The sequence below is a fragment of the Physcomitrium patens genome, chromosome 17 (assembly GCF_059467195.1).
Source record: "Physcomitrium patens ecotype Gransden chromosome 17, ASM5946719v1, whole genome shotgun sequence".
In the NCBI taxonomy this organism is placed as follows: domain Eukaryota; kingdom Viridiplantae; phylum Streptophyta; class Bryopsida; order Funariales; family Funariaceae; genus Physcomitrium; species Physcomitrium patens.
The window spans coordinates 8,116,772-8,128,938 of record NC_143426.1 but is presented as its reverse complement, the minus strand read 5'-3'; the positions used below and the strand labels follow the sequence as shown (position 1 = coordinate 8,128,938).

Here is a 12,167-nt window from a genome sequence, read left to right as displayed (position 1 = left end):
TTTGAAACCTAAACTATTGATATGCACGCATGAAGCATATTCCCTGAATTTTTCAACTATCCATAAGATGACTTAGCACTTCATCCACCACTGTAAAAAGCTTGTCAAAACTAAAGCATATTGCTACCAAAGACACTGAGAGGCAGCTTCACAAACTTTGCATGCAGTGTGTATTATAAAAAGAGGAATCTAAGATAAGTTGGTCCACCACATTCAAGTCCCACAAGCCTAGGGAACAAGTTTGCAGAATAATAACCCTAAATCCTAAGAGCATAATAAAATTTAAAATTATTCAAAGTGTTTTTTTCTTTTCTTTTTTTAATTAGCCTTCAGTCAAATTCGAGCTTCAGCACTAAACTTCAAACTAGAAATAGAACAAGTAATCAGAGCCCATCCTTGGATTCCACAAATACCCCATACCCACCTATGTTTCATCCAAAGACAGATACATTCATCCATATAACAGGCCTCGTCGAAACGCCTCGCCGGATTAATCGTCCGAGGATGATTTTTACGTTCCCCTGGGAGGGAGTAACACTAGGTGCGGTTCTCCCTCATTCGAACGTTGGGGGTGCATCCTTCGCATCAGCTTCGAGGATTATTTACAAAATTCAAAATTCCGGGATGTCCGCACCGCGCGGCCCGAACCGCGCGCTCTCAGCCCCTTTCAAGCTTCGTCTCGCCGCCATCCTCCCGCCATGGACCTCGTCTCCCGCGTGCCCCTTTTGTGTACTTGAATTCTGTTTGATTTGTTTTTTTTGTGATCGCAATGACGAGCTGCCTGAAGGGTTTATCTGATCGATGGTGAAGTTGAGAGGGAAAGTCTCCTTGTTTTGTGCTAGGGCATTCTAGATCCGGGGTGGTGCTGGTTTGGCGCTTCGAGAGTTGACGCACATTTCCTTTTCTTGTATTCATCAGGAGTTTTTTTGAAGGGTTTTTAGTAGAGAGGAGAGGATATATCGTGAGGGTGAGAGTATGGGTGAGATTTGGTAGTGTTGCAGGTGCGTGCAGTTTATTCTGGTGCGATCGCATTCAGTGCAGCATTATCGGCAGCGATGTATAATGGTGGATCTCCGTGACAGCTGTGACGATTGATGTTTCCGGGATGGATTTTGGAGTGGTGTTGGCGGTATATTTGACGATGTATTGGAACCGAAATCGCATTGGCGTTATGGAAAGCGAGTAGAGGTTGTGATGCAGTGACGGGGATTCTCCCGCAGCTGCAGTTATTTGGAGATACTTTGGCGCGAAAATAACGTATGTTGTGTACACAATTCATTATCCTTGGAATTTTGAGTGGAATGTCGCGATGCTAAGGGAATTATGAGATGGCAATAGCTTCAAATTGCTTGTGGATTGATCAGGGTCTTTTTTGTTCTTTTGGATGAATCCATTCAGGTGGATTCACGTTTCGCGAGGTTGTCCTTCGTCTGGTGATCATTTTGTTTATTTCCTTGGCAAGTACGTTTCATGATGACGGCCTGATTAGTAGTGTCTGGAACATTTTGCTGTTTCATTGTCAAGTTAGTTCACCACCGGGTACCAGTATCCTATCTCCTGAAGGATTTACATGTCTTCAATTACAGCTCCGAGTGTCTCTATTCTGGTGTTCGAATGCTATTCTTTTTTGCATCTGCTTCTTTTCGTTGCCTTGGTTCACTGACTCTTGTCCATGTTGTTATTAGTTATTGTACGCACCGCCTGTAGTAGGCGATTGCGTGATTATTTTTATTGATTTTCCACCAGAGAGCATACGCTTCAAATACTGGTCAAGAGCAAGTAATTTAATGGATATCTGGGTTGCAGTCGCTAGGGGTTTCTCATACAGAACTAATATTCCGAAACAGATAAACAATTCCTATGAGACACTTTTAAAACAAGATAATTTTAAATTAGTTATACCATGATCCCATTCAGTCGTTTTTAATTTGGTGAAATGATTCTTAATTCGTAGTCTCAAGTAGCCCCAGCGATTATGTCAGCCACTACTGTAGGCGGGATACATGAATTCGAGTGTCCTTGTGTCGCATACCATACCCGGCTTGCGAGTTCCTTATGCTACCCGAAACACTTTACGAAAATCTCTGCGTGGGGGAATATGCAGTTTTCTCTCCTTATTTGGCTATAGTTGATCTTTGCAACTGTCATACATGAATGAGCTCAACTGAATCGAGCACTCAGGTCTACAAATACGTAGGATGAGACATCAAATGTGGTGCTTTGATGAATTGTAAATCCTATTCCGGATGTAATGGCGGAGTCATATGGTACCAATTATAAGCTTGGAGTTGGTAATTTTATGTAGCTGAATTCGACTGGTAGCGTTCTTGAACTTGTAATTAGAAATTAAAATTAGCCGTCAAGATCCTCACAGTTGGAGTTTGCCATTTCTTGTAAACGAGTTAGAAGATGGTCAGGAAACCGAGTCGTTGATGCTGATGTGTTACTTGCAGGAAGTACTCGACGACACACTGTATTCAATCATACGTTTAGACGCAGAAAGAGATTATGGTGACCGTAGATCAGTAAGCAAGCGTTGGCTTAGCGTATCTGTGGTGTTCTTTTGGTTTAATACATTGCAGATGCTTTTTTCAGGAAATTATGGATCGTGTGGATCAGCCAGAGGTTGGCAAGTTTGATTCGTTTCGGAACATTGACTGGACATATGAATTCTCAGCTCCAAAATACTACGACTTCACCTATGAAGAGACAGATGCAGACGCGTTGGCAGCAGAGGGATGGTTCGAATTAGCGATACCGTACGAAAATTCTCGTACGTGTTCCTTCTTTCCCAATCAATTTCCCAATAAAGTGAATCTTGAAAGTGTCACTTATTACATGTTCGAGCTGAACTTCGGAAAGGAAGTCTAATAGGGGTGAGAAATAAGCTAATTTAATGATCACCTAGTACTGCCGCTAGAATGAAAGGGCCCAAAGGATGAATGTCGGGCATTCTGATTGCTCATCAATTTGGAAACCTTTGAGGGTGCATCTGCCATTGCTTCAGTTTAACACATTGAGTGGATTCGCGGCAAGAATGCAGTAGAAAGTATATTTCTATGGGTATTCATCACCTTGATTGGATGTGCTTTCAAAATGTTTTGAAGCTAGCACTACACTCCATCAACATTTACTCCTTGTCACATTTTAATTGCATTTCGCAGATGTCATCTAATATCTCATGTTGGATTATTTGTCAGCTCATGTTTTTAAAACAAAATCGATCCCAGAGCTTCAGTCCACTGCAAGGGGGAGAAATCATTGTGGCAAACTTGAGGCATTACAGGTCTGCTCAAACACTGCGTTCAATCTATCATTACGCAGACATTTATTTTGATACTTCGTAAAAATATCTTTATCTGCTGCTTTTTGAAGAGATTGCAGTGTGTGTATTGCTGAACCCGTATGTACTTAAGGTGTGTTGGGAACTACGAGGATCAACCAATGTTGAATAGAGGCTCAGCCGTCCGTTGTTTACGAGCTGCCATTTGATGCGGTCATCGTACAGGAACAGTGGCATACTCTTGGGTTCGAGAGTTTTGTTGAAAACACTTTCGACCCTTGATGTATGACCGATATAACTAGAAAAATAGGGCTACATTTTTGTCCAGCTAGGGCTTTGGTTGGGCTTGGATCATCTATTCAGAGCTTATCTGCTGTGAAAATCCGCTGATACAGGTGTAATATATCTGATGGCAGATTTTAGCTCACGTATCCCCGTTGCCGAACCGTAAAAATGCACTCTTGGGAGCCGAAGAGCTTTCGGATAATTACAACGAAGAATGCTATCTAAAGACTTTAGATTGTGCACAAGAGGCTGCCAATTGTGCAGATATGGATGCGGATTGTCAAGAAGATACCGATGTGCTATGCAAAGGTTTGCAACTCTATACACTTTCAATTACTCATGTGATACCTGTAGAGAAGAGCATGCGTACTGCAGTAATATCTCTTGCTGAATCACTGCGTGATTGCTTTAATTGTGGAAAATTCAATTTGTTGACTTGCTGGTAGTCATTAAATGTAAGTCTGCCCTCTACCTGCTTTTCTTTAGCAAGACTTGAAAGAAGTTAAGATTCTTTGAATTGCGCCACTTGGAATTACACTCACTGTAGACCTGATTGTTGGTTCATCTTGTTGCTTCTGCTGATGCCAGTTCTGCTCTCTGTTCTGGAAAATATACCAGACATGTTTATCCTTCTCTGCTGTTTGTGGTGTAGTTCAAAGAGACTAATGTACCACAGCTTTCTAATTGATGGATTGATGGAGCGAGGGGGTTGAGTGTAAGTCAGGACATCGATGTGATTTTTAAGCTCTGTTCGACAAACATTAAGATTTCCTGGCGATGATCATGATGCCTCCTCGCTGAAGGTTCGGATAGAAAAGGAACAGTAAGGGTGTATTAGCTAGATTTATGTGTGGGAATTCTTATTTGTGCACCTATTATATAGCTTCTCGTTCTCATTGGGCACTTCACGTGTCAAAATTTGTTGAATCGTTTGGTTTTTCGTTTCAGTTCCAACCTCGAATTGCCTTCAAGAAGAACCATACACACCGGTGGGTCGCGCAATCACTGGAGTGATAGAAAATAATGCCAATCGAACCCCTCCTACAGCCTTAGCAGCGCTCGTCATCTCTCCAGGAAGTCTGCCAGCCAAGCGATTATATTCAGATGCATGGAAGGAACCTCCTTCTGAACAAGCACCTCGCTCAATATCAAAAAACAGGCTATCATTTTCCAGGTTCCAAACGTTTCTTGTCTATCTCTCGTTAGCTAGCAAGGATGAGATGTGCGTCTCTGTGGACGTTACCTTTCAAAGAGTAACCTCATTGAAGGAAACATTGTAGTGCGCCATTGGATTCCTCGATTCTCTGACTACCCTTGTGATTCTCTCTGTTGCGACCTCGTAAAGAGAAACTCCGAATGACCGATGAATGAAAATCTTTGAAAATATTTGGCAAATTCTAAACGTCAGTTAGTGTAATCTTAGCATCGATTGTGGTGCCTGAAATTTGATAATTTTGTGACTGCAGCAGAAGTGGTCGTAAGAAGGCTTCAGCCAACAAGAAGCCGATCATTGCCAGCTTCAAGTTTTATGCCCAACCTGAGAAAAAGCAGAAGCTTGAGGGAGAGCGGCTTCAAAAGGTATCGACCTTGAGTCTACCTACTTGTAAACTTTTCTCTCGTATTAAACTCACCTCAACATATGGTAGAGCAGCTACCTTTGTCTGAAATTGGGTCAAATTGGACATGGAATAAGGTCCTTGTTCACAAGGGATTAATGCAAAATTGTTACTGAGCGGACGAATTTTGTTCGTGCAGACTATAGCTGCTTGGAACTGCTTATTAAGTTTTTTGTGTATTCTTTAATGCAGCTTCTCTACATGAAGGACAGGTTGCCGAGACCAAAGAATCCTCCTACCTTGACGGTACCTCGTGAGTTCCAGCTTCGTACAGATGAACGGGCCCACACTCATCCTGTAGATTCCAACAAGGTAATTTACAGATCTTTATGCGACGCCCGTTTATATATGTTTATATCAATCACATTTTCTGTTGATTTGTGAGGTGATGACTGATGCTCGTCTTTTGTACACCTGCTACCGACATTGACCCTCTTACCTGTTCAGGCCTCACCCTTCGTTTCCATGGCCGAAAGAGTCCGAAGGTTCCATTTGAAAACTCCCGAACGATTTCACACTCACAACAACAATTCAGTTAATGAGGTAAATAATCTTTACTCACTCTAGATGTGTGGTTGTGAAACATACAGAGCGAAGTCATGTCAACATGTAGGGAAGTGAAAGAAGTATATGGGCCTTTAAAGACGATTTTCTTGTTGCTGATTCACTTAAAAAGTATAATTTCTTTACGAAAGTGAGCCTGATTTCTGAATAGACTAAAGTGATGGAGCACGAGAAAGGAAAGCCGAAGTTAACGGTTGCAAAGTCTCCAGCTTTTGGAACATCTCAGAGAATTCGCCCCCCAAAGTTTGTTACTTCACATCGCCTTTCTCTTGAGAATATTTTCTTTCATGATTGCGAAACATATTTTCTTCGATACAGTACCAAAGGTGGATAGTTACTGTGAAAAATTAGAGATTTCAAATAACCAGTCTTTCTTTCGAACCCGAAATCAGAGTTTGTTTGCACGCTGGTTTCATCACCATGCCCATCAGCTACTGCCACGATTAGTTAATGAGTAGCAAGAGCTTTCATGCCAAATTCTGTGATGACGCATTCTGTTTTCATTCTAGATCAAGTCTTTGCATAACAAATGATATTTGGCGACATCGAGTGGTTTTCTGCGTGGAAGTTGACGTGATAAGATATGCCCAACAGGGTGAAAAGTGCAGCAGAACTTGAAGAGGAAATGCTCGCTAGGATGCCGAAGTTCAAGGCTCGCCCAGTACCAAAGAAGGTAACTATCCCAAATTGTGTAATCTTTGGTGTCTGCCGTCAGGAAACCAATGGCCATATGTGAGGGAATATGTTCAAAAAAAAAAAAAAAAAAAAAAACTTCTGTTTTGCAATCTCAAGGTCCAAGTTTTTACAATTCGTAGGCAATTCAAGACCTTCTCTAAGTTGATAATCCCGATTAAACTGCCAGTTCCACTGCGAATGTATATCAAACTATAGATTGTTAACCAATCAGATGATACGGGGAGAGACTTGTGATACATATATTAGTCTGTTGCTTCTTAAACCGGCTACTTCTGAGTGATTATGTTGGGCGCAGATTCTTGAAGCGCCTGTGTTACCCACTTTTTCTAAATCCATTCCGCACGTACCAGAGTTTCAGGTGACTTTCTATCAGATTTACATGATGGATTTTGAGCTCTTGACATTGTCTCATTACCAGCTTGATTACCTGATAGATACTCTTTCGAAGGCAACGAAAGTCAGACTGGCGAGTCGTCTTTCCAGTATCAAAATGATTGTTAGAAATGCAACAGTAGTCAATCTACTTGTGCTCTTTTCTATCTGGTTAACTGCTTTCATTTTAATGTCGATGGCTTATAATTGATTGTTTTCGTCCACAGGAGTTCCACCTACACACCATGGAACGAGCTCAGCATCATGCAAGCTCAGCGAGTTCCTCATCTATAGATTCTGTCTGTACTTCGGTGTGTGTTTTAACTTAGTCTGCTATGAGAGTGACATCTGATTCTGGTGTTTCCAACAATATCCACGAATCTTTTGTTCAAAGTTTCGTTACTTGCGATGGTATGCTTACAATGAGTGTAATCATATTCAGGAGAATGTGTCAAAACCAAAAGACTTTTCAAAAATGCGTCCGCCGCAGCTTCAAACAGCTAGCCGTGTTCGCCCTTCTACGTACGTCTGAAAATCCTCAATTTTGGTTGCATCTGCTAGCAATTCGTAGCTCTATGAGTTGGCTTTAAGTTCGGATCTCGTATTTAATATTGATTCGTTTAGTTCTACATATAAGCAATGCTTGTTCTTCCAATGAACGCTTTTGAAACTGGCACCATTCGTAGGGTGAAGAGTTCGAAAGAGCTAGAAGAAGAGGAGCTTGCGAACATGCCGAAGTTCAAAGCCCGTCCATTAAACAAGATGGTGACATCTCGATGCTCTGTTTCTGATATCTGGCGATGTTGTATCAATGAATTGGTTGCTGCTGTGCACTGAAATGTGGTGATCAAACGGGATTTAGATTAGTAATGATGAAGCAGTAGATTAGAACCTTGAATATGGTTATTGACATCTATCCAACAAGGACGCACCATGCAATTCGTGTCTCTCCAACCCAATCTGTGATCTTTTGTTTGCAGATTTTTGAGAGCAAGGGTGACCTTGGTGTTCATAGGAACCAGAAAAGAGAGGTTACCACGCCACAAGTGAGTGTCCTTTGACAAAATTACTAATTTGTGGTGGCTATTTCTATTTCTTGTGTTGTTGAGTTAAAGTTCTAAATGGAGTTCGATACGTTTGTTCATTGTAGGAGTTTCACTTGAAGACCGACGAACGTGCCCACTCACGTGATCCAGACTTATTGGCGGATCAAGTACAGAAGGTAAGAACAAACCAATGAACCGATGTAGGCCAGCGCAACACTCAATGTCGCCATGTTTTTTAGAACTTAGAATTGTTAATGATGGTGCTTATTGTTTGTTCCACTCTGATGTGCATGGTTAGCTTGCGATAACCAAGCCAAGCAAGGGCGAAAAACCATTACGACCGACAATACCAAAACCCTTTCATCTGGCTACCGATGTAAGCATTGTTTTCATTTTCATATATTGCAATGCAATGAGCTTTTCTGTCGTCCATTTCTCAGGTACTATATGTACTGCTATTCATATTGTAGATTTTATCTCTCATCATGATGATATAATGTGTCTGCATGTACTTTATTCATTCGAAATTTTTGACACATAATATTCCAGGCTTTTATATCTGATATAATTTTATTGTTTCTACAATAGGACCGTGGACTTGCAAAGGGAATGAGGGAAATTCAGGAGAGAATTCGACAACAGCAGGATGAATCCAAGGCTCGAATACCGATAGCGAACCCTCTACCTTTGACCACTGAGATCCCAGATGTAAGCATATATTAGAAGCTTGCACTTTCGATGTTTTTGGATTTAGTCATCCTGAAGTTCCTATCTAACGTTAGGTTTGTCTAAGATAGATGCGATTGAGTACATCTGTTACTTAACTTCGAATTCCTTGGACTGTTAGGCGCCCTATCGTTGTTTAGAGATTAGTGCAACGCAGATACCACGGTACTTACATCAGCAGGTGATACCCTATATTTATTTGTTCCAGATACCTCCTAAGCCAGTTCCCAAAGAATGCACGAAGCCGGAGCCTTTCTATTTGGAAAGTTTGTTGCTTCACGAACAGGAGCAAGAACGGCTAGCACAAGAACGCATCCAAGCTGAACAACTCAACGCTGCGCTAAGAGAATTTCATGCGCAACCCAACCTCTCCAAGTTCGTTCCTGTGCATATTATTTACTTTCTCTCATCTTTTCTGAAGTATTCTACATGTGAACTTCAGATTCTTTCCGAAATCTAAGACAATGTCATTAGTTTTAGTAAACTTTTTTTGTCTTTCTCGAACTGCATAGTATGAGAGTTGGAAGTGAACACTAAGATCGTGTGAACCTATTTTCTGCTAATTTAGCGGTACCATTCCATCTTAAACATCTTACAAGTACAAGATAATCAGTAGTTTCATGGAACCATCATTTGCGTACGCCAACATTTTGTTGCTTTAAATTGTTATGATCAATGCTTTCCATTCGTAAAACTCCGTAGACTTGACTCATGTGGCCATGTTAGATCTTAATTTTCAGTTATTGGTACTATCATTTTGAGGGATCATGTGTACTTCGATTTTATTGCAGAGTACCAGCTGTTTTGCCAGAAATTCCAAGAAAAGCGCTCACTACTATTGATGAATTTAATCTCCTTGTTGATCAACGTGCTGTTGAGAGAGGAGAATTCGATAAAAAGGTAGTACTTCAACATTTTCCTGGTAGTTGATTTTTGCACTGTAGGTTTCAAAGTGGCATGTGCATTTTGGTGTCGTGTACGGACTAGACTAACAAACTAGCTGTACAGATTGCAGGGAAATTTGATTGACTCCGACTACCCAATGCTAAACTTCACACAATATTTAGGATGTTAAGGGAATGGGATGTTGTTAACCTACATAACTTATATAATTTCAATGTGTGGATACAATTTATTAAGGAGTGTGCTATGAAAGATGTTTTAATGAAGTCCGTTACAGCACAACTTTCTAAGTACCTGCTATAGGTATGTAAAGCTTCCATGTGGTACATACAGCCATCAGCATTAAAATCCCTTTACATTGTCTGCACCTGATAGGTGGTGGAGAAGCAGATGCAGTACAAGCGCTATCGTGAAATGTACGAAGCTGCCAAAAAGGTAATTTTCATTTCATATTAGTGGTTTTCTCTGTTAACTTACATTCACTCCATGATAACCGTTCTGACCATCGAGGCATGCAGACAACTTTTGATATCTTGAAAAATCATTTCTAATTTCATTATAGTATTGAATAATCAATGTGTTATGTTCTTTCCCATATATGTATGTATGTATGTATACACACACATACACACATATCCTTCTTACTTATGCCAGAAGGTTATTGTATCACACCTTTAACTCATCCAAGCTGGAGTTTTTCTGTCACAGGCAGAAGAGGAGAGGTTTTTGAAGGCTATGAGAAAGGAAATGATACCTACAGCTCGTCCAATGCCAGCATTTCCTCGACCACGCCTACCACTTCGGTACAGGATAATCAACTCTTTGTATTAAGATCCATGACCTCTCTGATCCCTTGAGAGTATGTTGAGAGGACTTACTGGATTGATTTGAACGTTTTATCTCAGGCTACATCATGCTTTTGAGCAAGTAGATTATGAGGGACTACGATGCATGTTATGTCTAGTGACTGCGGTTTCCTGGTAACATCGAAAAGTTATACAATAAGGTGTACAATTGGTAGTTCGTAATAAGGGCAGTTCAAACTGAGCATCACATATTGCCTTAAAAACATTTCAGAACCATGATATTGATAGAGTTGACTGAATCTCTCTGGAACATATATTGATCTTTTCTGATAGGTTCCTTGTGGGATGGTGTTGTTCCTTGAAAAAACTCATTAATCAACTGTGTTTGTGTTTGTTCCCGCAGGTCCACAAAAGAACCTACCAAACCAATGTCACCTCAGTTTTCGAAGAAAACTTTGCAGAAGGAGCGGTGACAGAACTAATTCCACGGATACTTCAGAGCTCCCTCTACCGTTTCTTGATGCACAAATAGACTTTTTTTTTAATTCTCTTATTACAATGTAACATAAAAGCCTCAACTTCTATGCTACTCATGCTTTACTTCCAAGTTGCTTGGAAAATTATACAAAAGTTTGTTTTAGGCAGGCACAATATTTCTGCAAGAAATAATCCATTCATCATTGAGTTCCACGAGTTGGTGCTCATACCATACTTACAGATATTGAAAGATACGTGGAGTCTAGAAGAGATTCTCATGGGAACTATTGTAGACTAATAAAGCAAGCTTCAGTTCTCTTACCAGGGTATTCATTTGAATAAATAGTATATTGTAAGAAATTCTACCTGCTCTTCATTGAATTACTTTTTGGATCAATCGAAAGCATACCTCATGTATCTATCTGCTTTATCCCTCCTTACTAATGAAGACTAATCTTTGTTGACACTCTCGTCCTACTTACAGAGGTCATCTATAGCCATCCGTTACTGATAGACACCACCTGATTGGCTGGGCAGATTACTGTAGTTATACTTAGGCATTTAATTGTGTACAAAACGCGTTTTTCTTTTGTATCTTACTCTTTCTTTTTCTTTTTGATAGATCTTTACGAAATATCTTACGCGTTTTTCTTTTGTATCTTACTCTTTCTTTTGTATCTTACGCGTTTTTCTTTTGTATCTTACTCTTTCTTTTGTATCTTACTTTTTCTTTTGTATCATACTGTTTGCAAGTTATTCAATCAAGTTATTGATAATCATGAGATGTTGCCCAATACTAATTTTGTTTATTATTCTCAAGTTGTAGAGTTGAGATTTAAGAGATAGTCTATGATTCAAAGAATTTGATTGATACAAGTCTCTAAGCTTCATCCACATCATTCTAGGATTTAATAAATTCTCAATATGAAGAAAGATAGAATCTTTTACCATAGGTACAATACTTTTTCTTTTGTATCTTACTCTTTCTTAATCTTTAAATCCTAAGAAAAAACTAAAAGAAACTTTAGATGAAAATGTATGTCTTTTACAAAATTATATTATATATGAATTAAGGCATGTAGCTCTTACTAAGGCTTAAAAAATATAAGAAATTGAAAACCATTGTTTTGTTTATATGATTAAACTTAACCTATATATCAAATTAAGATATTTAATTTTTTTCAAAATAAAAGACTTCTTATAAAAAGAATTAAACAAAATATTAATCAATAATCAAAATTATAAATTATAAATTTTTATTTTATTTATTATCTAAAAATAAATTATTTAATTTTAAAATAAAAATTTATTAAATATTATAAATATCAATAATAAAAATTTACATACCAAATTAAATTTTTAGAATAAATTATTTTACATGATAGTATAAAAT

General features: G+C 39.2%; 1 protein-coding gene across 1 annotated transcript; it reads left to right on the top strand.

Annotated features, from left to right (window-relative positions):
- The first annotated feature begins 634 nt into the window (after positions 1 to 634).
- On the top strand, positions 635 to 11,095 carry LOC112294146 (protein TPX2). Its single transcript, XM_024544346.3, has 23 exons — positions 635 to 1,257; positions 2,596 to 2,773; positions 3,201 to 3,286; positions 3,700 to 3,877; positions 4,517 to 4,742; positions 5,035 to 5,146; positions 5,377 to 5,496; positions 5,632 to 5,727; positions 5,900 to 5,991; positions 6,343 to 6,421; positions 6,740 to 6,802; positions 7,044 to 7,127; positions 7,259 to 7,338; positions 7,503 to 7,581; positions 7,797 to 7,862; positions 7,967 to 8,038; positions 8,161 to 8,238; positions 8,451 to 8,570; positions 8,797 to 8,963; positions 9,380 to 9,488; positions 9,867 to 9,926; positions 10,200 to 10,294; positions 10,701 to 11,095. Exons 2-23 carry the CDS (start codon positions 2,602 to 2,604, stop codon positions 10,768 to 10,770), a joined length of 2,304 nt encoding a protein of 767 aa, XP_024400114.1. The 5' UTR covers positions 635 to 1,257; positions 2,596 to 2,601; the 3' UTR covers positions 10,771 to 11,095.
- The last annotated feature ends 1,072 nt before the right edge of the window (positions 11,096 to 12,167 follow it).

Bases quoted from the DNA above. Each gene is read 5' to 3' on its own strand.
- LOC112294146 (XM_024544346.3), top strand. From the start codon at position 2,602: ATGGATCGTGTGGATCAGCCAGAGGTTGGCAAGTTTGATTCGTTTCGG. The intron at 6,422-6,739 runs GTAACTATCCCA...TGTTGGGCGCAG, and splicing joins CTCGCCCAGTACCAAAGAAG to ATTCTTGAAGCGCCTGTGTT. The intron at 8,571-8,796 runs GTAAGCATATAT...TATTTGTTCCAG, and splicing joins TGACCACTGAGATCCCAGAT to ATACCTCCTAAGCCAGTTCC.